Source organism: Mirounga leonina, unplaced genomic scaffold, assembly GCF_011800145.1.
Source record: "Mirounga leonina isolate KUSES-001 unplaced genomic scaffold, KU_Mleo_1.0 Mir_321, whole genome shotgun sequence".
NCBI lineage: Eukaryota > Metazoa > Chordata > Mammalia > Carnivora > Phocidae > Mirounga > Mirounga leonina.
The window spans coordinates 4,337,695-4,365,057 of NW_023270680.1; the positions used below are offsets into that span (position 1 = coordinate 4,337,695).

At 36.7% G+C, this 27,363-nt stretch overlaps 2 protein-coding genes across 7 annotated transcripts in view; one reads left to right on the forward strand and one right to left on the reverse strand.

The window, feature by feature from the left end:
• RNF32 (ring finger protein 32) overlaps window positions 1–8,626 on the forward strand; it is a 76,561-nt gene extending 67,935 nt beyond the window's left edge. Inside the window, exon 9 of the mRNA XM_035029881.1 lies at window positions 8,559–8,626. Within this exon, the coding sequence (XP_034885772.1) occupies window positions 8,559–8,576 (18 nt within the window). The 3' untranslated portion in view covers window positions 8,577–8,626. The remainder of the gene's footprint in view (window positions 1–8,558) is intronic.
• The window catches only part of LMBR1 (limb development membrane protein 1), a 162,909-nt gene that overhangs the window by 14,731 nt on the left and 120,815 nt on the right, over window positions 1–27,363 (reverse strand). For 5 of the 6 annotated variants that reach the window (XM_035029871.1, XM_035029870.1, XM_035029875.1 and 2 more), the window contains 6 exons: window positions 22,794–22,874; window positions 17,552–17,628; window positions 16,835–16,912; window positions 14,544–14,617; window positions 14,221–14,311; window positions 12,885–12,951 (listed from right to left, as the gene is read on the reverse strand). In XM_035029871.1, coding sequence (XP_034885762.1) covers window positions 12,885–12,951; window positions 14,221–14,311; window positions 14,544–14,617; window positions 16,835–16,912; window positions 17,552–17,628; window positions 22,794–22,874 — 468 coding nt within the window. The remainder of the gene's footprint in view (window positions 1–12,884; window positions 12,952–14,220; window positions 14,312–14,543; window positions 14,618–16,834; window positions 16,913–17,551; window positions 17,629–22,793; window positions 22,875–27,363) is intronic. The other variant, XM_035029872.1, reaches the window with a different exon arrangement.

A 27,363-nucleotide genomic window follows, 5' to 3' on the forward strand; every position in this document is an offset into this window, starting at 1 on the left:
ATAATAATATCAGTAATCACATTTGAAGTAAATGGCCTAAACATCCAAACTCAAAAATAAAGATTAATACATTGGATAAAAAAACCAAGACCCAACTCTACATTATCTGTAAGACATGAACTACTTAAATATAAAGACACAAACAGGTTGAAAGCATAAGAATGGGAAAAAGTATACTATGTAACCATAATCAAAAAACACCTGACACAGCTATATGAATGTCATGCAAAGTAGATATTACAGCAAAGAATATTACCAAGGATAAAGAATGGCATCATCATTTTCATGATTATAAAGGGGTCAATTCATCAAGAGAACATAATAGCCCTAAATATTTATGCATCTAATACCAGAACTTCAAAATACATGACGCAAAAACAGAAATGTAAGAAAAAATAAATCCACAATTTTAGTAGATTTCAAAACCCTTCTCTCAATAAAACAGTTAGAAAATCAGTAAGGATACAAAGAACTTGAGTAACATTATCAACTAAATTGACCTGACATTCATTGAACATTCTACCCACGAATACAATACACCTGTTCAAGCACAAAGATATAGGAGGATAGACCATGTTCTGGGCCATAAAGCAAGTCTCAGTAAGTTCAAAATGATTCCAGCCATAAAATGTATTTCCTCACCTCAATGGAATTAAATGAGAAATCACTAACAGACAAATCTCTCTGGAAAATCCTCAAATATTTAGAAACTAAATAACAGGCTTCTAAATAATCCATAGTCAAAGACGAGATAAAAAAGGAAGTTGGAAGGATACTGAACTGAATGAAAATGGAAACACTACAGATCAAAATGCAGGGGGGTGTAGCCAAAGCAGTACTTAGAGAGAAACTCACAGTGCTAAATGCCAATGTTAGAAAATAGAGAAGATCTCAAATCAGGGAACTTAGCTGCAATTTTAAGAAAGCAGAAAAATAAGAGAAAAACCCCCAAATAAGTAGAAGAAAGTAAATAATAGTGAATCAATGAAAGGAACACAGAAAAAGAATAGAGAAAAATAAATGAAACTAAAAACTGGTCCTCTGAGAAGATCAATAAAAATCAATAAACCTCTTGGGGCACCTGGGTGGCTCAGTCAGTTAAGCAGCTGACTCTTGATTTCCACTCAGGTCACGATCTCAGGGTCGTGGAATCAAACCCTAAGTTGGGCTCCGAGCTCAGTACGGAGTCTGCTTGAGAAGCTCTCTCTCCCTCTCCCCCTTTGCCCCTCCCCCGACTCATGCGTGCATGCATGTGCACGCACTCTAATAAAATAAACCTTAAAAAAAAAAATCAACATACCTAGTAGCAATACTATTAAAGAAAAAAAAAAGACAAAATTACTAAAATCAGCTATGAGTAGGTAATCAGCACTGCAGTCACAGATATATCTATCTATACTGAAGGGATAATAAAGGAACTTTATGCCAAAAACCTTGACAACATAGATGAAATAAATTCCTTAAAACACATTAACAAACTCATTCAAGAAGAAATAAATAAGCTGAGCAGTCCTCTATCTATAAAAGCAACTGAATTTGTTGTTAGAACCTTTCTGCAACTCAATCCCAGGCCCAGATGGCTTCACTGATGAACTGTATCAAACGCTGAAGGAACAACCCCAGTTCCGGAGCACCTCAGTGTCTCGGGGCATTGGGGCTGCTATACCAGGACGCTGCAGGCCAGGGGGCATATGAACAGCAGGCAGGTACTGCTCACACAGCTGTGCAGGCCAGAAGCCCCGGAGGAAGGCCCCAGCAGGGCTGGAGTCTTCAGAGGGCACCCCCGGGGCTCCCAGCCAGCCATCCGCTCACTGCACCCTCACACGGCACAAGGGCAACAGAGCTCTCCAAGGCCTCTTTCCTAAGGGCACGGGTCCCATCCATGAAGGTGGGGCTTCATGACCTATCACCTCCTCGTACCATCACACTGGGGAGTAAGTTCCAACACACAAACACTTAGTATATAGCACTCATCCAGCAAATTGAAGAGGAGGAAATACTTCTGGATACTTTCAATCAAGATAGCATTACTCACATAATCAAAGCCAGAAAAAAGTTATTAACAAGAAAAAAAAAACTACAGCTCTATGCACTCATACAGATACAAAAATCCCAAGCAAATGTTTATCCAGTTAAACCCAACAATAAAAAAATTAAAAAAAAAAAAGATACTATGTCATGACCAAGTGGGGGATATCCCAGGAATGCAAGATTGGTTTAACAATCAAGAATCACTTAGTGTAATTCAGTACATTAATAGCCTAAAAAAGAAAGCCACATGATTATATCAGTAGATGCAGAAAAAGCATTTAACAAAATCCAACATCCGTTCCCAATAAAAACTCAGCAAAGGAGAAAAGAAGGAAACCTCCTCAACCTGGTGAAAGGCATCTACCAAAATAAACAAGCAAAAAAACACTACAGCTATTACCAGTTAACAGTAAAGGACAGAATGCTTTCTTGCTATGGTGAGAAACAAGTCCAAGAATGTCTGCTCTCACTACTTCTATTCAATACTGTACTCCAAGCTCCAGATAGTGTAATAGACAAGAAAAATAAATTAAAGCATCCATACTGGAAAGGAAGAAGTAAAACTATCTTTATTCACAGACATCATCATCAACAAAAATTCAGCAAAATCTACAAAACATACTATTATTAATAAGTGAGTTTAGCAAGGTTGCAGAATAAAAGACCAATATACACAAATCAACTGTATCTCTGTGTACCAGCCATTAACTAATATAAGAAATTAAAATTTTAAAGAAATACCATTACAATAGCATCAAATGTGCAAGACCTAAACAAAAAATGCAAACTTTGCAGAGACAAATTAAAGAACTAAGTAAGTATACAGTGTTCAGGGACTGAAAGACTCAATATTGTAAAGATCTTAATCCTCTCCAATTCGTTCTACAGATTCAACACAATCCAAAACCCTCGCAGACATTTGTGTAGAAAATGACAAGCTAATTTAAAAAGCCACAGGGAATGCAAAGGACTTAGAATAACTAAAACCACTCTCAAAAAGAACAGACTTCACTGCCTGATCTCAAGTCTTACGATCAATCTACAGCAACCCAGACAGTGTAGTATTGATGTAAAGACAAACAGAGACATCAATGGAACAAAATAGAGTCCAGAAATAAACCCACACCCACACATACATGGACAACTGATTTTCCATGAAGTTTTCAAGGCCATTCAGTGGGAAAATGAATAGACTTTTCAAGCAGTGGTGCTAGAATAATTGGCTAGCTATATGCAAAAAAATGTATCTCAATTCATACCTCATACTATATACAGAAATTAACTCAAAACAGAGTTAATATCTGAGTACAAAACCTAAAACCTAAAAGTATAAAACTTCTAGAAGAAAACATAGATAATCTAAGTGATTTGGGGCTAGAGAAAAATTCAGGATACTGATATAATACCAAAAGTACAATCCAAAAAGAAAACTTGGTAAATTTGACTTCATCAAAATTAAGGATGTCTGTCCTTTGAAAGGTATTGTTAAAAGAATAAAAAGACAAGCCACCGAATGGGAAAAATATTTGCAAATCACATATCTTGATAAGGAACTTTTATCCAGAATATGTAAACAGCACCCAAAACTCAGGAACAAGAAAATAACCCCAATTTTTAAGATGAGCCAAAGATGTGAATAGATACTTCACCAGAGATATACAGACAGCAAATGAGCCCTTGAGTCATCTGGGAAATGCAAGTAAGTCCACAAAGACATACCACTACACACCTACTGGAATGCCAAACAGTAACTGATGGTCTATACCAGTGCTGGTGAGGATGGAGAGGAACCAGGATTCCCATACTGGTGCTGAGAATGCAAAATGGATAAGTACTTTGGAACAGTTTGGCAGTTTCTTAAAAAATGAAGCATACACAAGGCTCTCCATTTTCTAGTTATTACCCAAGAGAAATGAAAGCACATGCCCATACAGACACTTGGATGTGAATGTTCACAGCAACTTTACTTATAATAGCTAAAAGTTATCACCTCAAACGTCCTTCAGTGTGCGACAGGATAAACAAATTGTGGTCCACACATAAAATGAAACACCACTCAACAATAAAAAATGAACTACTTATACATGCAACAACCTGGGTGAATCTTCAAGTAAATATGCGGAGTGAAAAAAGCCAGACAAAAAACAGTACATTTTATATGATTTCATTTATATAAAACTCCAGGAAACATGAACTAATCTATAGTTATAAAAAGCAGGTCAGTGGCTGCCTGGGGATACAGGGTCGGGGTGTGATACAGTAGGAGAGGTGTGAGGGAGGAACTACATAGGGCCAAAAGGAAACATTTTTTTTTTTTTAAAGATTTTATTTATTTATTTGAGAGAGAGAGAATGAGAGACAGAGAGCACGAGAGGGAAGAGGGCAGAGGGAGAAGCAGACCCCCTGCCAAGCAGGGAGCCCGACGCGGGACTCGATCCCGGGACTCCAGGATCATGGCCTGAGCCGAAGGCAGTCGCTCAACCAACTGAGCCACCCAGGCGCCCCCAAAAGGAAACATTTTGAGGTGACAGGTATGTTCACTATCTTGATCATGGTGATGGTTTCACAGGTGTACAAAGAAGTCAAAACTTGTAAAAAAAAAAAAAAAAAACTTGCCAACTGTACACTTTAAATATGTACAGATTATGGTTTGTCAATTATACCTCAGTAAAGCTGTTAAAATACATTAGACTTCAGACTATATACACCCCATAGCATGCAAAACTCTGTTAGTTTATGGCTGTGGCGATTAGATTTAATTAGAAATTCTATATTTTTATATTTGCTCTTGTGTTGTAAGTTAAATTTTTATAGTATTTTTCAATCCCTATCATATTCCTAACACTATACGATAGGTACTGTAGGAGTTACAAAGTATGTAAGATACTCATTCCCTTCATGGAACTGTCTTCACATCCTAAGAAGTGAAGACTTTCAATAACATAGTTCATATTTTCATAGGTATTTCCAGCACAACTAAGTGTCTGTGCAGTTAAGTAAAAGGCGAAATTAAGAAGCATTAATTCCCACAGATGTACCGAAAGCTGTGTGCAGACTGACCACCCCTTTCCTCAAGGAACTCACAGTTTTATGGAGGGAAGAGAAAAGTGAGCCTTTACAACACAACATGCTCAGGGAGGAGGAAGATGTGTGGAGAATGAGGAAGGGTGATGGGAGAGCACACGGGAGGGATGCCTGAAGGGCCGAGACTCAGGGAAAACCTTCTCTGTGGAGTAAGGGCTAAGCCCAGTCTTGAATGACACAGTAGGCGTGCCGGGGATCGGGTGGTGAACAAAATCACTCGTGTCAGGCGAAGTCACATGTTCAAAGGCATGCGAAGTAGAGCAGTTCCTTGTTCCCACCCAGTACGCCCGGAGAACACCGCTAGTATTAATCATGGTTCAAAGTGGGTGGGGCTCGGAGTGGCGAGAAACAAAACTGGACACACACGCAGGGGTTTAAAGGCCTCCTGCGCCACCTTAACAAGACAGAATCTTATTCTAATCGCAGAAGTCTCTGAAGCACAGAAAGCAGGGGAGCGACAGGATCATATTTCCATTGTAGGAGAAGGGGGTGGAATGCTAAACCAGCCATTAAATCCTGAGAAGACTGCATGGAGAGGAGGGAGGACAGGTGCTGCTGGTTAGGAGTCTATCTATACCATAAAGGCCCCTGCTGTCCGCTCCCCCTTCCTCTATCAAGTGCCTACATAGGGGAACAAACAGAGAACACTCAAAGGCTGATTCACGATCATTAAAAATATAGGTAGACCTCAGGATTAATTAGATTACCACATCAAGGAAACAGAGGGCAGAGCAAATATTTACTGTCTACTATTCTACTGTGTAAGGGTCTTTAAAAAAATAATAGTTTATTAAGATGAAATTCACATATCATAAAATTAACGATTTTAAAGTAAACAATCCAGTGCACTGAGTACATTCACAATGTTGTGTAGATCTATCCAGTTCCAGAACACTTTCATCATCCCAAAGTGAAACCCCAGACCCATTAAGCAGTCCCCATCACCCCTCCTCCTAATCCCTGGCAACCACTAACCTACTTTCTCTCCCTGTCAAGTTCCCTACTCAGGACATTTCATATAAATGGAATATTACAACATGTGGCTTTTTGTGCCTGACTTATTTCACTTAGGATCATGTTTTCAAGGTTCATCCATGTTGGGGCGCCTGGGTGGCTCAGTTGGTTAAGCAACTGCCTTCGGCTCAGGCCATGATCCTGGAGTCCCGGGATCGAGTCCCGCATCGGGCTCCGTGCTCAGCAGGGAGTCTGCTTCTCCCTCATCCTCCCCCATCTCATGCTCTCTCTCTCTGTCTCATTCTCTCTCTCAAATAAATAAATAAAATCTTTAAAAAAAAAAAAAAGAAAAAAAAGGTTCATCCATATTGTATCAGTACACCACTCTTTTCTTTTATTTAATTGTGGTAAAACACACACAACACAGAATTTACCATCTGAACCTTTTTTTTTTTTTAAGATTTTATTTATTTATTTGACAGAGAAAGACACAGCGAGAGAGGGAACACAAAAGGGGAGTGGGAGAGGAAGAAGCAGACTCCCCGCCGAGCAGGGAGCCCGATGCGGGACTCGATCCCGGGACTCCAGGATCATGACCTGAGCCGAAGGCAGTCGCTTAACCAACTGAGCCACCCAGGCGCCCCCATCTGAACCATTTTTAAGTGTAAAGTACATTCACGCTATTGTACAACTAACCTCCAGAACTTTCATCTTGCAAAATTGAAACTGTACCCATTAAAGAACAACTCCCCATTTTCCTCTCCCCCCCAGACCCTGGCAACCACCATTCCCCCTTCTGTCGCTATGATTTAGATGACCGTAGGGACCTCATGTAAGGAGACATCACATAGTATTCGTTTTTTTGTGACTGGCTTATTTCACTTAGACTTCATTCCTTTTTATGGCTGAATAATATTCCCCTGTATGTATTGGACCACAATTTGTTTATGCATTTATCTGTCAATGAACTCTTGAGTTGTTTCTACCTTATAATAATAAAGGTCTTTTAAAATAATAAAACTAACTTGGGTCAAACAAGTTTGAAACATGGAAATAAAGACGATCAGGATGGAAGCAAGACAGCCAATTTCTTAATTCACCTATTCCAAGACCACAGTCCACACTCAACGCGGGGCACCCACTGACACCACAAATATTTATTAACTAGATTCTGGAAGGGATAAAAAGATACATAAAATATGGTCTTGTCCTTTAAAGGATGTAAAGTTTCTTGAGAAAGCCAATAGATGCAGGTAAGTATAACACAAGGCTGAATACAGAAGAATCTGAGAGCTTTGTGTATGACCAGCCTGTGACCTGGCCTTAGAGGATGGGGAGGAACTGGACAGGTAGACAGGTGAGGAGAGAGGTGATAGCAATGTGAACCAAAGCTCAGAGCGGGCAAGTGTGTTTGCAAATATCAAACCAATTTTAGTCACAACTGTTTACATGCTACAAATTCATTTTGTCCTAATATGAAGGCAACTTAATTAGTAGGCCAGATGAACGAGACTATGTGAATTTTAATAAACTAAAAGCCAGTGAATGGGAATGAAAATCACTGTCCAAGAAGCACCTAAGTGCTGATTTTCAAATAGATAAACGTTTAAGCCCCCCCAAAATTGGACAGGAACTGTCTCCTCTCTTCCTGAAGAAAACATCCAGAAATGGAGCCTCCACAGTGTCCCTCAATAATACTTCCAGACTTGGAAAAGTAAATACTTCTTCAGTTCATTTGCTTTGGTTTCACTTCTTACTCTATTCTCCTCAAAGAAAAGAACACCTGTTTAGAATCTACTTCATTAACATTCCCTAACAATAAAGTATTAAAAATAAAATCATATACTCAGCTCTCTGCTTGGATGTTTATAGGAGTCTGATTCTTTTCACTTTTTGTAAGGGAAATGGGAAGGAAGAAGCAAATGTGAGAATTGTTAACGGGATGAAACTGAGTATCACCATTAGGTGTCAGCATGAAGAAGTAGAGGCATCTAACATAACTCTCAGGTGCCTGTTAGATAGAAAGTGGCGAAGGACTGAAGGGATACAGAGGAGGGAAAGAGGGAGGGAAGAGAACAGGCAGCGAGAGGGAAGGAGGGAGGGAGGGACAGAGACACACACACAAGTGTGGGTCCTGCTGTAGAAACGACCAGTGTGGGATGGCACCCACAACGGAGCACAGAGTTGGGATTATCTGTTCTTCGCTCAGGGGTGTGTGCTGGGTTGGAGGTTTGGGTTTGGGGACAAGTGGACAGCTATGCTGAGGAGCAGTAAAACAGACAGTTACGGAATGGCCAGAGGAGAAGAAAGAAACAGGGGAACGGGGACCAGAAATAAAGAAAGAAGAGATAGGGGAAGTGGGATTACAAACAGCAAATGCCATGGAGCAATTAAGACAAAAACAGAATCCACAAAATGGGACGATTAAGAGGTCACTGGTGACCTGAACAGAAAGAGATAATTTTTTGGGGTCTGAAATTCATTTTCAGATGACTGAGTTTCAGTAGAGGAAATGAGTTCAGCTCCTACTAGACAGCACACTGAGGTCAGGAGTCAAAGGAAGGAACAAGAACGATGACCAGAGTCAGCACCCCGGTAACCCCAGGTGAGGATTTCACATTTCCTACAGAGGCACCAGGTATGTCTACATATGCACAGAAGAGGATCTGAAGACCTGGATACTCTGAAGAGGGAACTGGGAGTAAAACTGGCGGTCACAAGGAATTGTAGCCTGATCTCTAATTTTAGTATTCTTTTAAGGAGAATTTATTCATGTCTATACTTATATAATTAAAATTAATTTTAATATAAAATCTCCTACAAATAAGGAGATAATATATTCACCGGTCTCAGAACTGACTGTGCACAGGAGTGCTATGAAGTATTCTCAGCCAGGCTAGAGGCCTTTTTTCTTAGTACAAAGTAGACCTTTATTATAGCTTACTGTCTGGTTTTTAATTTTAACATTTTAAGGATTACATCTTAAGCCTCCTTCTAGCTAAATTATCCTAACTAGAATTATTTTCATATAAAAATATTTTATTAACAAACTAAAATTTAAAATATTTGGATGTATGTCAACAGATGGCTATATTATTTAGGTAATGTAATGTGTGGCCAACATGACATTTCCTCAGACAGGACTATGTTCCCTGAAATAAGAGTGGCACCAGAAGAATATAACAAGTAGATACTGGGAATAAAGAGCATTTAAGGATTGAGCATTAGTTAGTCTCTTAACTTTTAGACATCTGACACACAATAACTTTCTCTTTATTATTAAAAATCATAACTAGATATACAAATTTATTGTTCAGATATAAGAACAATAGTAATCAACCAAAAATCAATTAATGCCACTCTCTGCAATATAACTGAATATAAGTAAGTCATATAGAATTTGTCAAGAAGGCGTTTAAAATTATTTTTAATCAAAGTCATAGTTAGGAATATATATTATGATTTATACTTCTATTTTGCATTTGTCATTTCTAAGCATCATTCACTTTTGTTTTACACTGAGAATTGGAGAACTGGCCCAGGGTAAAGATTAATAGTATATTTATGAAACCCGAAATCAAGACCTCTCCAAGATGGACCAGTTTTTAAACAGGTTCCCTTCATCAAGGAACAAAAGAGTAATCCACTTTATCTCCTGCAAGATGAGGGACTAGATGGGACCCAGAGAAATACATGGAAGTACTAAAAAATAAATTCAAGGTGATTCAAAGGGGTAAATGTTCTTGTTTTAGTATCCTAAGTACATTTTCTTTTAAAACTCTGCATTTGGGCCTTGTATAATTTACAAGTTACAGAAAGAGCTTCAGGATAGCCGAATAACTATAAGAACAATTTTAAAAAAGAAATTAGTAACAGTATTGCAAAGCCTGTTGGTTACATTTGAGAAAAATTTTCCCTGTTAAAGGAGATTGCAAGTAACAATGTGAAAAAAGGTCCATCTCTCAGTAGTTTCTTGATTAAGCATAATAAAGAGCATGTCAGCAATCTTACAAAATCTGTTCTTACAGAATTCATTGCTGCTTTTAAAGTATTTTATTGCAGAAAAGTTTGGGCATCTACAGAGAGTTCCTTAGGCTTGGTCCTGTTCTATTTTCACCTTGTTCGCCAGCCACCTCCTCCAGTCAGGGTCAAAGCAAACAGTAAACTGTTTACTGCACATACAGACATCAAGTCCCCCCAAATGTTGGATTCTTCAAAACTAAAGTCTAAATAGGCAGCAAAGCAATGTTTTGGAAATCATATGCACTGACATGGCATTACTTTTTTAAAGGGCTTTAAAGAGTTTGCGTAAGAAATGTTAAGCTCAGATTCTTTGCGTTTCCTATAGACAACAAAACCATCATTTACATTAATTATATTTAGCCAAAAATACATGGTCAAAATCGTCCTCACAACTTAATTCTTGGTTGTCAAGTGATACGCTTATAAAATCTACTCTGTGGCAATTTTTCAATTAGTACAAATTTTTCCATATTCAAATATAAGCAGCTGATAAAGGACTTCTTTAATGAATGTGTCCTATCACACTAGGCACGGAAGTCTAAAGCTAGAGTTTAATGCTGCCTCTGTTGAACCAGTAACACCAGCTAGCAAATTAAAAAGCCAAAAACCATAAAATTCATATAACACTTTCATTTTTGAAGCAAAAATATCACCAAATTAATTATTTTATACAGGACTCAATGTATTTTCAATTTACAATTAAAGTAAAAACTATCACTGAAAATTGCTGAAATAAGAGAAAAGCTGCTCATATATAGGTAATGTTGGATTTTTCTTTGCTATTTCATTTCTCATTTCACTGTAAATATCTGGGTGCTGCTCGTGGGTTTCCCAGGGGCAGATGAGAACATCCTAAGGGTCAGGCTTTCCTTGGGAGAGGCAAAGAGAAAGAGTGAAAACTTTCACAGCTTGGAATGTGGTTGTGAAACACATCCTCTATTCTAGGCTTATGAGCTTTTCAGCTGGTAAATCAAAACCCTGTTATACACCAGGATAACATTCATGACAATTCTCCACATTTTATCTTCTTAAAAATCAAAGGCTCAGTCCTAAAGGGTTAATAGAGGAATTACAAAGTAACTCTCTAGTTTGCATTTCCCATAATACTAAAATAAAGCTGCTTCTTTTAGTCCAGAAATTTGCTTTTTTAATACTGTGAAAAGCGTCCATGAATCTGTTTAACGTATTTACTTCTTTTCATCTATTCAGTGCCACTGGGCATAACCTGTAATGCAGTGCGTGTTGATATTTTGCAAAGCGCCACATGACTCACTGTACCCTAATGCGCTCCATTAATCCTGTTTGGACAGCTGGGTCCAGGCGTTTGTTAGCTGCATTCTAATTGTCCCATCTTTCTTTTTCTTCTTTTTAGTTATCTCTATGGCAAACTACTCAGGAATTTAATTTGTTGATCTTCAAAAAGCAAATTTTGTCATTAAGTTGTTTTCTTTGTATTAAAAGTAGACCTACCATGCAATTTTCTTCCATAAAATCAGTATATATCACTATTAACAATTAATCTTAAATAACAGATCACAGTGAGTTTTATAAATGACTAAATGGTAGGGTGGCTATAATATCACAGAAATTATTGTTGGACTGTCATAAAACAAATGATATCACTTAGTTACAAATGAAGTTACTAAAGTGCATACTTTTGGCATTTTCAAGACTAGCACACCATAAGCAGATGTCAAAACAATAACAAGTCCTATAAAGCAAACACAAAAGAGGTAAGACCACTAAGTAAATAAGCTTTCTATTAGTCTGTGAAACAGTGGTCTCTTTACATTTATACTTAGATTTCACTTCTTATTAAAACATGAAATTCTCGGTAAGCATTGCACAGATAACCATAAAGCCTCTATTTCCCTCTTGCAGCCTGCCTCCCTGCTGGCCAGGAGTCTTAAATCAACAAGGGAGGCAACAGAAGAGGTAAACAAAAGCAACTCAAAGCAACTAGTAATTTTTGTTATGAGCAACTTGTGAAGGTTGAATGATGGGATTCTTCTAATCATTTGTGAACACTCTTAAGTGGAAACCTAGGTCCAGAAAACCAAACAGAAATGCCTAACGGAAACTTTTGTCTGAAATAATATTTAGCCAAGAAGTGAGATCACAGCCTGCAACATGCTTTATAAAAGGTAAGAAGGCCAAGTGAAGATTTGTTCAACTATTTCAATGACAACGTAGAAATGTATTAGTTTTAAAAGATGATCAACGTTCCTGTAAATTGAAAAATTAAGAAAACTACATAAATGACAGGCAAGAAAAAAATTCAACAACCAAAGGATGCCCTTGAAATCTGCACATGCTCGCAAAGACCTCACTGTTTTCAAGTCTATTTCATGGACATGAAGCAGCTTAAAGTTTTACACATTTTCAGTTTTTTACACCACATACTAAATTTAAATTTTAAAACACATTTCATATAAGAAAAATTAGTTTAATACTTTCTAGACATTAAACATTTTTTTTAATATCACAGTTTTCTCACCAGAGAACTCAAAAGCTTAACTAAGTCAGTGGAAAGAACTGTCCACTGTTTGGAGAAGGAACATTTTTAAGTATTTAGAAAAATAAATGGTCTTTATTTGATACAAGTACTTGTTTTGGTATGGTTCTCTACATAAACGAAGTATAGAAGTTATAAAATAATGTGAAAGGAAATACTGTATTTCAAAGGATGATCTTTTTGAAAAAGTGCAAAAACTAAAAGTTAAGGCAGAAGTTTAAGAAAGATATGTTAACAAGGTATGGATTTTAAATGGACATTTCTCCTGTAAACTTACCCAGTGTTCTTGACATCACAGGGAGTGCAGAGCTCAAGACCAAGATGGACACACAATTCCCAATGATCTGTGTGGGGATCACAAAGAATATTGGGCAGTCAGACAGCAGAATGACCAATGCAATCAATCTACTCACACTCTGGGAACTTACTGCACATTTTACTTACCTTGTACTATTGTATTGTACTTTGCTAACTTCTTAATGATATTACTCAATATAGAATTTAAAGAGACTAAGAAACGTTTTCTACAAATATTTAAAGTTACATCTGTAAAGTTCTAGAAGGTATTTACAGTAGCTGGCACAAATATAAAGTTATAGAACACTTAAATTACACCTCAGACAATGCACTTTACATCATTGATTGAGGTTGCCAATTTTAAAAAGGGTTGCCTGTCAAGTAAAATAGAATGAATACATTTAATACTTCTGACTGTATTTTTAAAGCCAGACTACTGCTCAAGATATATAATATCTACTTCTAATACATTCAACTATTGTAAGATTTAATACCAAAAACTAGAAATCTAAAACCCCTAAATTCTAATAATTCATTTCCAATATGTCCTATGCTTATTCTTTCATATTAAATAAAAGGAGCTGAAAATACTGATTAATGCTGATGATCACTTAAACTAAATGCTAAGTATGTCAACAAGCATAGCATTCTATAGATAGGTAAATAAAGTACATAAAATAACTTTTCCCTTTTAATTTAAGATAGGCTGAAAATATATGATATATAATAAAAAGAAACCAGCAGCTCTTATTACTTATTCTTCATGGTCAGCCTGTGGGAATATTTTAAAACGATGCAGTCACTACATAAGGTAACAGTCTTTGTTATTCCAAAGCCAATGACACATTGTAGGAAGTCAAATTAGCCTCAGACTACAAAATGTTTCTGAATAGAACTCTTCCGTCTTGCTTTAATTATTCAAATTTGAAATACTTTGTCTCTACTACTTGTAGCAACTAAGTTCTTCAGATTTCAAACAAGCTCCCTGAAGTACAGTTGGCACAATCAAAGTTACTCATTAGCAATACGTTTTCTTTTAGAGGAGAAAGAGTCCTTTCAGTAGACTTCTGTAGCTGGTTAACAAGCTCTGCAGTTGTATGCATTTACAAGTGAATGGATGCCATCCAAATTAAACAGAGCTGCACATCCTTTTCCCACTCATTCAGCATTTTGAAAATCTTTCAGTTTGTGTTTATGCAATTTACAAACAAATACCTATCACCGCAAATGAACCATTCAGGGCGATTACAAAATAAAACAGCTCCTTTCCCTTGGAACGCAAAAGGGAAGCACAGCCACCTAAGACTTCACCTTACCTTTGTCATAGTTGTGTCATCCTTCTTGGGAATAAAATTTCCAAAAAATCGGAGGCTATAGAAACCGACAACAGAGGACACCATAAGATAGCTGTGAGAATCAAGGAAAAAACCCTCCAAAGAATGCAAGTTTCCTTAAAGAACTACAGTAGTCTCCAGAAACTCTTAAGGTCCAAAAGAAAAACAAAACAAAAAGCCACTTGGCGTGCTTGAGGAAGACTGATTTGTTTTTCCCTTCTAGGCAAGTATCTTAGTAAGTTACCACTGTTCCAGAAAACTAAACAGAAAATTTGTTAAACAATGTTTAGTTAAAGAAAGGATACAAAATCAAAATGATTTCAAGTGCAGCTCCCACAAAACCAAAAGCAGAAAGAGAAGCATTTCCTATTCCAGGACCCTGGGGGGGGGGAAAAAATCGCTTTTCAGAATTCAGTGACACTATATATTTGCTTTCCCTAAAACTGTTTCATAAATACAGGAATTAGGAATGTTTAATACCCTAGAATAACATCTAGATTTTCTAAGGACAATAAAACATGACATTAGATTGCGTTCATCAACTAATGCAAGCATGTGTTAATAATTTTAACAAGCTCAAAACATCTCCGATTTATCTCAAATGTAATTTACTTATCAAAATGATATTATACTTATTGTTAAAAGTCCTGAATATTACTGGAAGAAATTCTTTTTAAAACAGTACCACAGGAATAGAATATAATTATTTAAATAAACCCTACAACAACATATAAAATTATACAATTAAAATATATCAAAGTAGGCTAAGCATAGAAAGAAAGTGAATGTGTAGATCCTATTTCTACAGTTGAAAGTTTTGTTTCCCCAAATCTTCCTTGGGAATTCAGACGTTTTTAAAAGATTCAACTTAATTAACACAGACTTTTTTTAAGGTAACACTACACATTTTTCCAAAACATTATACCTATTGTCAAAACCTATCTTTATCTAGAACTTAAAAGACAACAAGCAGAAAAACCAGTATTTATTAATGAGACCAAACAGGCAAAAAAATAATTTCTTACTAAAGTAGGAAGAATATTTTCAAAGTTTACCAGTTAAAGGAAGTATTCAAATATGAACTACTGTTCTACTATCAGCTTTAATTGTATCAAACAAAAATACCAGGAAAATTAAGAATGTATAGTCAGGTTAGTAAAAAATAAACCAATATATAATATCATACATACCATATATACATTCTAATTTTGGCATAAAGAAGTAAGAATGCTCATGGAAATTTCATATATATAAACAAGTCAAAGAACTATCAACTTTTTGTCAATCTTTTGACAAAGAAATGAATAATGCTAATAGAAAGCTTATTGGCTGGGTGAAAACATTTTGGGAATATTCCCTATCTCAAGAGAAATCCTCCAGGCAGAATTAAGATGATCTGATTTATTTACACAATCATGCATAGGCCCTATGAGGTATAAGTTCCTCTCTATGATACACTAAGGGGATGGTACAAAAATGTACTATGGGGGTTTGGGACTTACACAGTGTGCAATGTATAAAAGAGGGTTACAAAGTGAATAGAAGCCAACACAGTAGATAACTTCCTGCTCTATCAATGAATTTGGGTCTAACAAAAGATTAAGACCAGGTTGCAGATGAAGTACGTTTAGTGTTATTGCTTGCTTGTGGAATGAGGCACCTGGAAAGCATGTTGGCTGGCTAGACAATGGGCAGTAACAGAAGGCACAAGGTCCAGCAAAAGTTAGAGGAGGGCAGGATCTAACTGGAGAATATGGCTGAAAAAAAATTAGCTTTGAAAGAACAGGGTATCTCCGTCTTGGACTGAAGGGAAGAAATTTAGGTTGATGTTGGCTTGTTTCTATGAGAGGAAAGGTATACATCCTCTGGTTCAGAGAGAGAAGCGGCACTAAAAGTCTGGAAGAATTTTGAAGTCATTTCTATGGGGAATAAGAATGCTACTGACTTAGAAAAATGTAAGAAAATGTTAGGATGTAAATGCTACTTTAAGCAATCAAAAGTTTACAGAGACTCCTAGAACTATGCCAAAAATGAATCTTTAGTGATAACTACCTTCTATATGGAGAATATATTTAAATGGGCTAAAAGATAGAATTTAATAGAATCAACTTTAAACAAGAGAGAAAACAAATTCATGAAAAGATGTACATCTGACTCTCCTCCAGTAACTAAACATTTGACTCAGTTTCATAAAATGTGTGACTCTTCTGAAACATAAGTCTACCAACCACAGATCAGGATCTTTTGCAAACACTATGAATCCATCTAATAAACTCCTTCCACATCACTATTTCACAGAGTATACATTTTCTTAAAGAATTACAAATATGAACTTTAGTAAAACTAAAATAAACTGTGATACAAAATCTAAAAGGAAACTCTGATATTTGGTAAAAGGGCTGGCCAACCAAAAGTAAGAAATTAGAAACAAAAGTCATAGTTCACAAACACTGTTTACAAAGGCTCTTTACATAAAGAAATTCATACAACCTGAAACAAAGGTGCAGAAAGGTGATGTTTTAAATTACTTATTTGAAACACTCTGGGTATATACACAGAACACTTTTGCAAAAGAAAGACATTTTAAGCACTTTACCCTTGTTCCCTTTGGCATGGCTGTTTCATCAACCAACAGGCAAAGAATATTACAAGCCACCAAGAGGACCGAGATGGACTACAACACAAAAAATGATTATCAGTTCTGAATTTCACAGATATTTTGTGAGTACACATGTATTAAAATCTAAGTTATCAACCAAATATACGCTTCAGAACAGAGGAGAAGACCAAAATTCTACACACAAACAAACCGAAAGTAATCAAACTATCTGCAAAAACTCCAGAATAAACTCTAAAAGCTTCTGCAAATTATTACAATTTCAAAGCTTGTGACTAAAGCTAATAATATAGATCCAGTTACTGACTGATTCCCAATTGGAAACCCACAACTCCACAGATTTAAAAAATGGTTAAAATGTTATTAGAACTAATTTAATAATATTATTTTCACATCCCATCGTAGTCTGAAGCAAGATATCGGCAATACCTTGTCTCTTAATTCTAAATGGCACAAAAGAATAAATGTCCTGCTTTCATGAGGAAATAGTTAATCTTAAGAACTTTTTAAAAATTGCCATTAATTTCTATTTTTGCTCTATTGAGTTTTTCCAAATAAAAGTATAGATGGATTTTAATCCTGTTGATAGAAAACCAGTTTACTTGAAACCCATTTAGCTGAGGGAGTTGCCATACTGAAATATCAAAGTAAATAAAAAATAATTTGCTTTATTTAACTAGGCAAATAAATTCTTACTGTCTCAATAAGAAGGAGAACCATAACAGCAGGATACACCAAATTTCTTTCCCATGCTGAAGCTTTTTTTCGCCTCTCTATTAGGAAAAAAAACAAAATACAACAAAAGATTTCCAAAAATTCTCTCCAGACCCATATTTTCATTCCTTACTGCTATAATCAGTATGTATTATTTTTATATAATTTCTTTTCCACAAACATAAATTATTTTTAATTTTCCTCCAAAAACTATAAAAATCAGAGTTTAAAAATCACTTTGCTACATTAAATAGCTCAATCCTATGATGCTTACATTTTAGCTCTGTAAAGACATTTCCGTTGCTAACAAAATGTACTGTTAATACATGGTTTACTATGAAAATATAGAAATATTTGTATTTGATGTAGATTTACACATTGATATAGATTTGAGTGAATAAAGTTAATTAACATGAGTAAAAATCCCCTTTAATCCAAAGATAAATACCTCCAGTTTTCTAAAGGTGGAAGCAAACTTCTGGCTACAGTGATCTACCTGATTATCACACCAATCCTCATGCTATGAACAACTGGTAAAAACAAATCAAACTTAACTAAGAAAAAAAATACATGAAGGAATCACAGAGCTACCGCAACAAAACTATGAGGTCAATACTCTGTGAAATGGATTGATGTGAGCCCTCACATTTGCACTATCTTTCCCTCAGAGTCTTCCAACAAAAAAATGACATGGCCCCACGAAGCTGAGAAATCAAGCAAATATCAGTGGGTGAAAGAAAATGTTGCTAAAGCAATGCTTTCAGCAAACTCAACAGCATCAGAAAAACAAAAACTGGAGTGTGGGGCTACCAAGGCAGCCAAAATTTGAGAGGCTATGATCACAGAGAAAAGGAAAGAAAAAAGAAGGGAGCCTAACATTCAGCCTCTTGCCCTGCAAGGCACCAGTGGCCAGCAGGCTGAGAAAGTGACTAGAAGGTACAGCAAAGAGAAGGAGCAAAGCTTCTGTCAGGCTCACATTTCTTGAGATAAAAACTAAAGTTCAGGGTACATAAAGAAGATGGTATCATAGTCAACAACAAAACACCCAGGCTTTCACTTAGGAAAGCTATACAGTAGGAGCAAGGCCAAACTGCAAAGCGACCGACTCTCAAGAAGACCAAAACCCACTCTGGAACTATCACCAGCCCAGACAGATGAAAGGATTTGTCCCTACTCTAACTGCCTACCAGAAGAAAAAGTAAATCCTCTCAAGAAGAAAACATTTTCCAGAGTTTTTATTTTGTATAAGAAATGCCTGACACTCAATCAAATGTTCCCTGGAGATAGGACAAAGAAAAAAGATAATAGAAACAGACTCAGTTTATCCAGATATTGAACTTATCAGAAAGAGGTCTTAAAATAACTGATTAATATGTTCAATAAGGTAAGTGACAAGATGGCAAATGTCATAATTTGAATCTAGAAAATACCTGAATGAAAACTGTAGAACTGAAAAATACTGTAACTAAAATTAAGACTTCAAGAGATAATTTAGCAATAGTTATGACACAGCTGAAAAGACACTGAAATGGAAAACACATCAATAGAAAATATCACAGATCAAAGAATGTGATAAAGGAGGGGAAACTCAGAAAACAATACAGGAGTGAAAAGGTCTAGCACATGTGCAGCTAAGGTCAAAGGAACTAAAAGAAAAGGAGCAGAAGCAGCATTTGATGAGACGATGGCCAGCAAGTCCCCAAATGGATAAAAGACATTAGGCCACACACTGACGAAGCGCCACAGATCTCAGAAGAATAAACACAAAGAAAACCAAACCTGAGCACATCAGGGTAGAACTACTAAACAAAGACAAAAAGAAAATCTTAAAAGCTTTCAAAAGGGCAACAATACAACTTTTAACCAGAAACCAGAAGACACTAAAAAGACATTTTTTCAATGTTGAAAACTACCAGATAAGAATTCTTAATTCTGTAAAAATGCCCTACCAATGAGAAGGCAAGTAAAAATGTTTTCAGGTAACAAAAACTAGAGAATTCGTTGCCAACAAACAAGCACTAATGAAATGCTAGCAGATGTTTTTCAAGCAGAAGCTAAATGAACACTGGAAACACAAATCAGGGACATATAAATTAAAACACCAGTGAAAACCACTTCACAACCACTAAACTGGTAAAAATGTAGAGTCCAACACTGTCAATTGTTGACAAAGATGCTGAGCAACAGGAAGTCTTACTCATGCCTAAAACAAATGCAAAATAATACAACTACCTGGGAAAACAATTTGGCATTATTTTAGAAAACTGCATATTCACATATTCAATGATCCTATAATTCCACTTCCAGGTATGTACCCTGAAAAAACATGTGTACCAAAAGGTATGGAGAACAATGTTTATACCAATATTATTCATAATAACAGAAGAGAAACACATCAAATATCCACCAACAGCAGAATGAATAAAGTAACTTGAGACAATATGATGTTGTTTACAAAAATGAAAATGAGAGCAACCTACAGAATGGGAGAAGGCATTTGCAAATGATATATCCACTAAAGGGTTAATATCCAAAATATATGAAGAACTTATACAACCCAGCACCAAATTAAAAAATGAAAAGAAGACTTGAATAGACATTTTTCCAAAGAAGACATCCAGATGTCCAACAAACACAGGAAAAGATGCTCAACATCACTCATCATAAGGGAAATGCAAATAAAAACCACAATAAGATATCACCTTATACCTGTCAGAATAACTAAAATCAGTAACACAAGAAATAACAAGTGTTGGCAAAGATGTAGAGAAAAAGGAACCCTCATACATTGTTGGTGGGAATACAAACTGGTGCAGCTACCATGGAAAACAATATGGAGGTTCCTCAAAAAATTAAAAAGAGAATTACCAAACAATCCAGTAATTCCAAAACTGGGTACCCAAAGAAAACAAAAACACTAATTCAAAAAGACATATGCACCCCAATGTTTATTGCAGCATTAATTTACAATAGCCAAGACATGGAAATAACCCAAGTGTTCATCCACAGATGAATGGATAAAGATGTGATTTGTATACATTTACACACACACACACACACACACAGGACTATTACTCAGCCACGAAAAAGAATGGAATCCTGCCATCTGCAACAACATGGATAGAGCTAGAGTGTACTATTCTAGGTGAAGTAAGTTAGTCAGACAAAGACAAATACCATATGATTTCACTCACATGTGGGATTTAAGAAACAAAACAAAACAAGTAAAAAAAGACAAACAAAAAAACCACTCTTAAATACAGAGAACAAACTGATGATTGGCAGAGGAAGTGGGTGGAGGATGGGTAAAATACCATGATGAGCACTGAGTAATATATGGAATTGCTAAATCACTATATAACTATCACTATATAACACTGCATGGTAATTATACTTCAATACAAAAAGAAAAATGAAAATGAATAAATTTTCAACAATAAAACACTGGACTTCATTTCTGAAAACAGAGTAATAATAGGGACCAATTTTCCATCCAGGCTGAAACAATTAGGAAACAAAAAATACATGCATATGAAACACTTTCAAGACTAAAAATCTCTGAGAGATGGGAAGCAAACAAGGCAAGCCCTGGGTTTGCTCCTGCTTACTGTCTTGCGACAGTTTGCTGACCACAGTAGAGGGCACAGGAACCCAAGCAAAGCCCAACTCATTCCTTGAGTTGAGGACATAAAATGGGAGTGTGGAGAGACCAAGTTAGCTGGACTATACAGAGCAAAGTACCACAGACAAAAGTCCTCAGAGAAAGAACTCCACGGATCTTCAAAGGGTCATCCTTGAATCTTCAGTAGGGTAAAAATCAGCTCAGGTACATGAACAAACAACCCACCCCTGAAGAAAGAACCACCCATGGAGCAGGAGTATCCAACCATTATAAGGGGCCAAGAATAGGGCCTGCTCCCACAAGGTAAGAATGAGACCTCATAAATGACAAGCATTGTTGCCTTAGTGTGGGAACAACTGGCCCTAGAGGACATGCTGCTCTAGCCCTGCCTGACAAGCCTTCAGAGCAAAACCCAAGAATATCAAACTGCTTCCAAGTAACTTAACTGCAACCCAGAACAAAGTTCCACACTTACAGGAATACAAAAATATCAGCACCCAGCAGTGAAATTCTCAGTGTCCACTATCCAATCAAAAATTGCTAGGCATGCATAAAAGCACAAAAATATACCCAATGATGAGGAGGAAAGTCAATCAATCAAAATCTATCAAGAACTAACACAGAAGTTATAAAAACATTGTGTTATTATAATATATTCCATATTTTTAAAAAGTGGAGGACACAGACTAAACAGGTCTAAACAGAACTTATAAGTATAAAAACTGCAGTGTCTGAGGATGCCTGGGTTACGTCGGTTGAGCATCAGACTCAATCTCAGCTCAGGTCTTGATCTCAAGGTCGTGGGTTCAGGCCCTGCACTGGGCTCCACACTGGGCGTGGAGCCTATTTAAAAACAATAATAAAAAAAACTGCAGTGTTTGAGAAGAATACAATAGATGGGATTAAATGCAGATTAGATACTCAAAAGAAAAAAGTAGTGAACATGAAGATATAGTAAGAGGAACTATGCAAAATGAAACACACAGAGAAAAACATCTGAAAAATAAAGGAACATCCGTGAGTTTGGGGGACAACTTCCAGTGGGCCAGTGTACATGTAACTGGAGTCCCTGAAAGGGTAGCACAGAGAGGAAAAGAAAAAAACATTTGGAAAAACAATGGCCAAAAATGTTCCAAATTAGACAAAAACTATAAATTCCCAGATCCAAGAGACTCAATGAAGCCAATGAATAAGAAACATAAAGAAAACTACTCTAAAGCACATCTGAATCAAACTGTTCAAAGTCAGTGACAAAGAGGACATCTTAAAAGCAGAGACAGAAAAAAGACAATTCAAAGGATGAGGAGGACAGATTACTCGTCAGAAATAATGCAAGTGAAGAGACAACAGAGTGACATCTCTGAACATCAGCATCTGAAAAGTCCTTTTATGCACGTACAAAACAAAACAAAAATGGGAGTACATACATGTTTATCTTCTCCCCAAACTAAAAAACAGTCTGTATCTATAGCTTTGGACAGACTGGAAGCTTGTAACATACCCTAAAGATTTCATAACTTTTTTTAATATTTCAGACTATAGGCAAGTCTTTGGAAAGAATCCAAGACCAGGACATGAGTCAGGAACAAAAATGTACAGTACCTAATTTTGTCTTAAGAGTCTTCACATTTTCAAGTTCTTGTTCCAACTCCATTATATTGTATTCCACTGATGATGACAGTCCTGTCAAAAGCAAAAATAGTTCAGAAGTATCACAACAGAACCTTATTAACAGCATAGAATGGGTAGCCCTCACTTTAATTAAAATATAAGATAACACACTACAAAATCCTGATCACGGAGAATAAAAACAAATGCTGTTGTGATTCACAGGAAAACATACCTATCAATTTCTTCACCACTTAAGACTTCCAGGTTGTTGCTGATTAAATACTACATGTTTCCTAGAAAATGCCTTACTCTGATAATATTTTTACTTGATCTGTTGTTAATTTTTCATTAATGACAAAAGTATCATATGATTATAGAAAGTGAAAGAAATTCACAATCTCCTTCTCTATCCCACCCCCCTAAAGTGACAATTGGTAACAGCCTGGTTGATGCTTCCACACCTTTCTTCATGCTCATGTGAATATTCATAGATACATATATACCACACACATGGTTTCTATTATATATTTTATAAAAATGGGTTAAATCAGACATGTTATTTTACCACTTGCTTTCCTAGTCAATGATACATCCATGTCTACAGTTAGTGCCAACTCCCTTAACAACTGAGTAACATTCCGTAGTATGGACGCATTTCAATTTCATTCAGAATTATTCCACTTAAGACTAGTCAGACTTTCCTGTTTTTGGCAACTCCACACAATGTTGTAACAAAAATTTCTATATGCATATCCAGTACATTCTAATTCTATTGTTTCTATAGGACAGATTCCCAAAATTTCAATTGCTGAGTCAAAGGATATAAGCATTTACAGTTAAGAGATATTTAAAGGTTACTTCCTTCTAAATATTGAATTTATTGTAATGATTTAAATATTGTAATAATTTTTTTTTTAATAAAATATTTTTTTAAAAAAACAAGGGCACCTGGGTGGCTCAGTCAGTTAAGCATTGGACTCTTGATTTTGGCTCAGGTCATGATCTCAGAATCATGAGACTGAGCCCCATGACAAGCTTTGCACTGGGTGTGGAGCCTGCTTAAGACTCTCTCTCTCCCTCTCCCTTTGCCCTTATTTCCATGCTTGCATGCACACGCGCACACACATACACACACACTCAAAAAAAGGAAAAAAAGAAAAAAATTATTATAATAATTTACATTTCCATATAGCTTTTGAAAGTACCTATTTTCTTCCTGTATTTTCCCTAGCACTGGATGTTGTAATTCCTGAATTTTGGCCAGTATGATGGATTTCTTATTGTTACTTTAACATGCATTCCCCTAAATGTTGTTGAGCATCTTTTCAGAGGTTTATTTATCACATGGACTTTCCCTATTCACATTTTCTACTTATTTCTATAATGATGTGTATATCTCCATATTCTATTTTATCCGTTAAATTCTGCAATAGATAAATTAAAATCCCCCACTACAAATGTACTTTTTTTATTGATTACATCTTCTCAGTTTTTAAGAGTTTTTTCATTATATATTTGTATTTGTCTAAGTTTTTCGGGTTCGTATAAGACTGTTACACCTACCTTATGAATCACACCTTTTATCTTTAGATAATGACCCACTTTGTCTTGAATGTTTCTCTGCTTAAATTCTGTTTTGTGGACCTTAAGTTCTACTTTCTTTTTGTTTTTACCTGCCTTACTTACTTACTGATTTATTACAAACTTACATATAAGAGACAAAGAAAGAAAGATTAAAATTAAAGGGGTGTGTGTGTGTGTATCAGCTGAATCTTATTTGAGGTTTAATCTTATCAGATAGAGTTCATTATAAGCAACTGAAATTGACTGACTGGTTAAAACTGAAAAGGAATTCATGAGACAGAGGGAACCAGCAGGAAAACTTCTAGTTTTCCTGGAAAGAAGAGGAACCAGGCAGCTGGGGGCTCCAGGTGGCAGGAGCAGATGGACTGTCTCCTCATAGTATTATACCTGGGATGGATCAGTCCCAACTATTTTCAGTCTTTATGTTGCTATGATCAAGAATAAAATTTTTAGACTTTATGTTGCTAAGATCAAGAATAAGTTTCCAGTGTCCTAATGGCCTAGCTCAGAGTCACATGTTAATTCCCTGAGTAGGGGAGGCAGAGAACTTTGACAAGCCGTTCCACAGATGTGATCAAATAGGAGAAACAACAAAGCCCAATCAGATGCTTTCCTAGAATAAAGGGCAATAGGTGCTTATAGCAAAATGGTTGAATAACCCAATCTGACAGCCTCTGTTCTTTAACAGTGGAATTCAGCCCATTTACATTTAGTAAAATAAAGTATTTGCGTTCAATATAATTTTTTATAACAGCTGATAAACTTGATTTTATATCTTCCATACTACTTAACTTTTGAAGTGGTTTTTTTTTTAATTTTATCTTTCTCAAAATGAAACGTGCACACAATTCCAAGTCCCACATACTTGCACAAGGCATATGCATACATGCTGCGTTCCTCCTAGTTCCACCTACCCAAAGACAGCCACTTCGAGTTGTTTAGTTGATTCTTTCAGTATTTGTCTTCCTAGCACTAAACAAACAGCTTCCTTTGCTGGGTCTTGATTTTCCAGCTCTATGGCCTTTTTCCGCTTACTTACTATGGTCTTCCTACCAAACCACACACCTTGTCATTCCCCCCTCTCCCAATGTGGATAATTGGACATTTTGGTTACATTAATATTCGATGTCTGCATCATTACAAAAGAAATGCCATCCATTACTTACCCACATAATAAACTATGATTAGCTTTCCTTTCTTCTATATAGTATTCTTCCCACCCCTAGAAGTAGTCATTTTCCCCATTTGCTTAGTCTTCTATGTACTTATCACTGTCTCAAAGCCACCTTCTCCTCCCAAATGTCTTTTCCTCTTGGTGTTTAAACTCCTGTTATCCCATTCATCGCATTATCTGGGAGCAACTTCTCCTGGAGTCGTGAGACCTGCCCTGGCCTGGACAGGCTGCTCTCTAGGCCTGCTGCACACTGGCATCCCGGGCCCTGTTCTCACCTCTCCTATGGCACATCTCTTATTTCCAACTTAGCCTTTCTCACTGCTTCACTCCTTTATTTAGGTGGCACATGGCCTCTCCAGCAGCTTGCAAAGAAAAGGTGAATGGGAGGTAGTATTTTTGAGACTACGTAAGTCTGGATATTTTACCTTTGCTCTCATAGTTTGGTTAAATAAGGAAATCTAGGTGAAAACTATCCTTCAGAATTATTAAGTCATGGGGTGCCTGGGTGGCTCAGTCGTTAAGCGTCTGCCTTCAGCTCAGGTCGTGATTCCAGGGTCCTGAGATCGAGCCCCGCATTGGGCTCCCTGCTCTGCTGGGAAGCCTGCTTCTCCCTCTCCTACTCCCCCTGCTTGCATTCCCTCTCTCGCTGTGTCTCTCTCTGTCAAATAAATAAATAAAATCTTTAAAAAAATTTATTAAAAAAAAAAAATGATTAAGTCATTGTTCCATTGTCTTCCAGCTTCTAATGCTGCTTCTGAGAAGTCTAAAATTCTTCTTCTTGTCCCCTTGAGTGTGAACTGCTTACCATCCTGTGAAATGTGTGGGATCTTTGTTCCCAGTGTTCTTGCGGTGAGTCCCTTTCCATGAACTATGCGGGGCACTAGTGAGCCCTTCCAATCTCCAAATTCACATCCTTTGGATCTGGGAAATCTCTCCTCTCTCCAACTGGAATTCCTATTATTTGGATGTTAGATATCCTGAACTGGTTTTCTAATATTCTAAACTCTTCTCCTATTTTGGCATTTTGACCTATTTTCTAAAAAATTCTCTATCTTCCAGTCTTTTAGATAAGTCATTATTTCTAATGATCAAGAATCACTTTCTGTTCACTTTCTGTTAATAAATAAAAGGTTTGTTCTCCAGAGAGTGAAACAGAGGCTGTGGCCCGGTGAAGTAGAGGATGGGGTGAGTGCTCACAGGCTCCCATCTCTCTTCACTTGGACAGCCAAGGAGATGAGAAGAGTCTTATCTGGGGAGTCTGTCTAGCCCAGGAGGAAAGCCCCACAGAAGCCAGCAGTAGGGTGTCCTCCATGAAAGACCTGGCTGGATTACCCAGTAAGAAGTTGTCAGCCGCCACCTACACACTCTTGGGCTTCACATTAGCATGTTTAGTGCTTTGTTCTTTTTTTTTTTCCCCCAAGGATTTTATTTATTTGGGAGAGACTGAGAGCGTATGCGAGTGGGGGGAGGAGCAGAGGGACAAATAGACTTCACGCTGAGTGTGGAACCCTATGTGGGGCTTGGTGTCACAACCCTGAGATCATGACCTGAACTGAAACCAAGAGTTGGAAGCCCTAATCAACTGACGTCCCGGTGCTTTATTCTTAAATATGAGCAGACAAGGTTCATCAGACTTCTGAGCCACATGAAAGGAGAGGCCAAAACAAATAAGACCACTGAAGGAGACAATATACACTAGAGAAAAATATTTAAAAATAAACCTGTTTTTAATATCCTGAGAGAGACCAAGATTACAGTCATGATAAAGGCCAGGATTTCATAAAAATGGAGTATGTAGTGAAC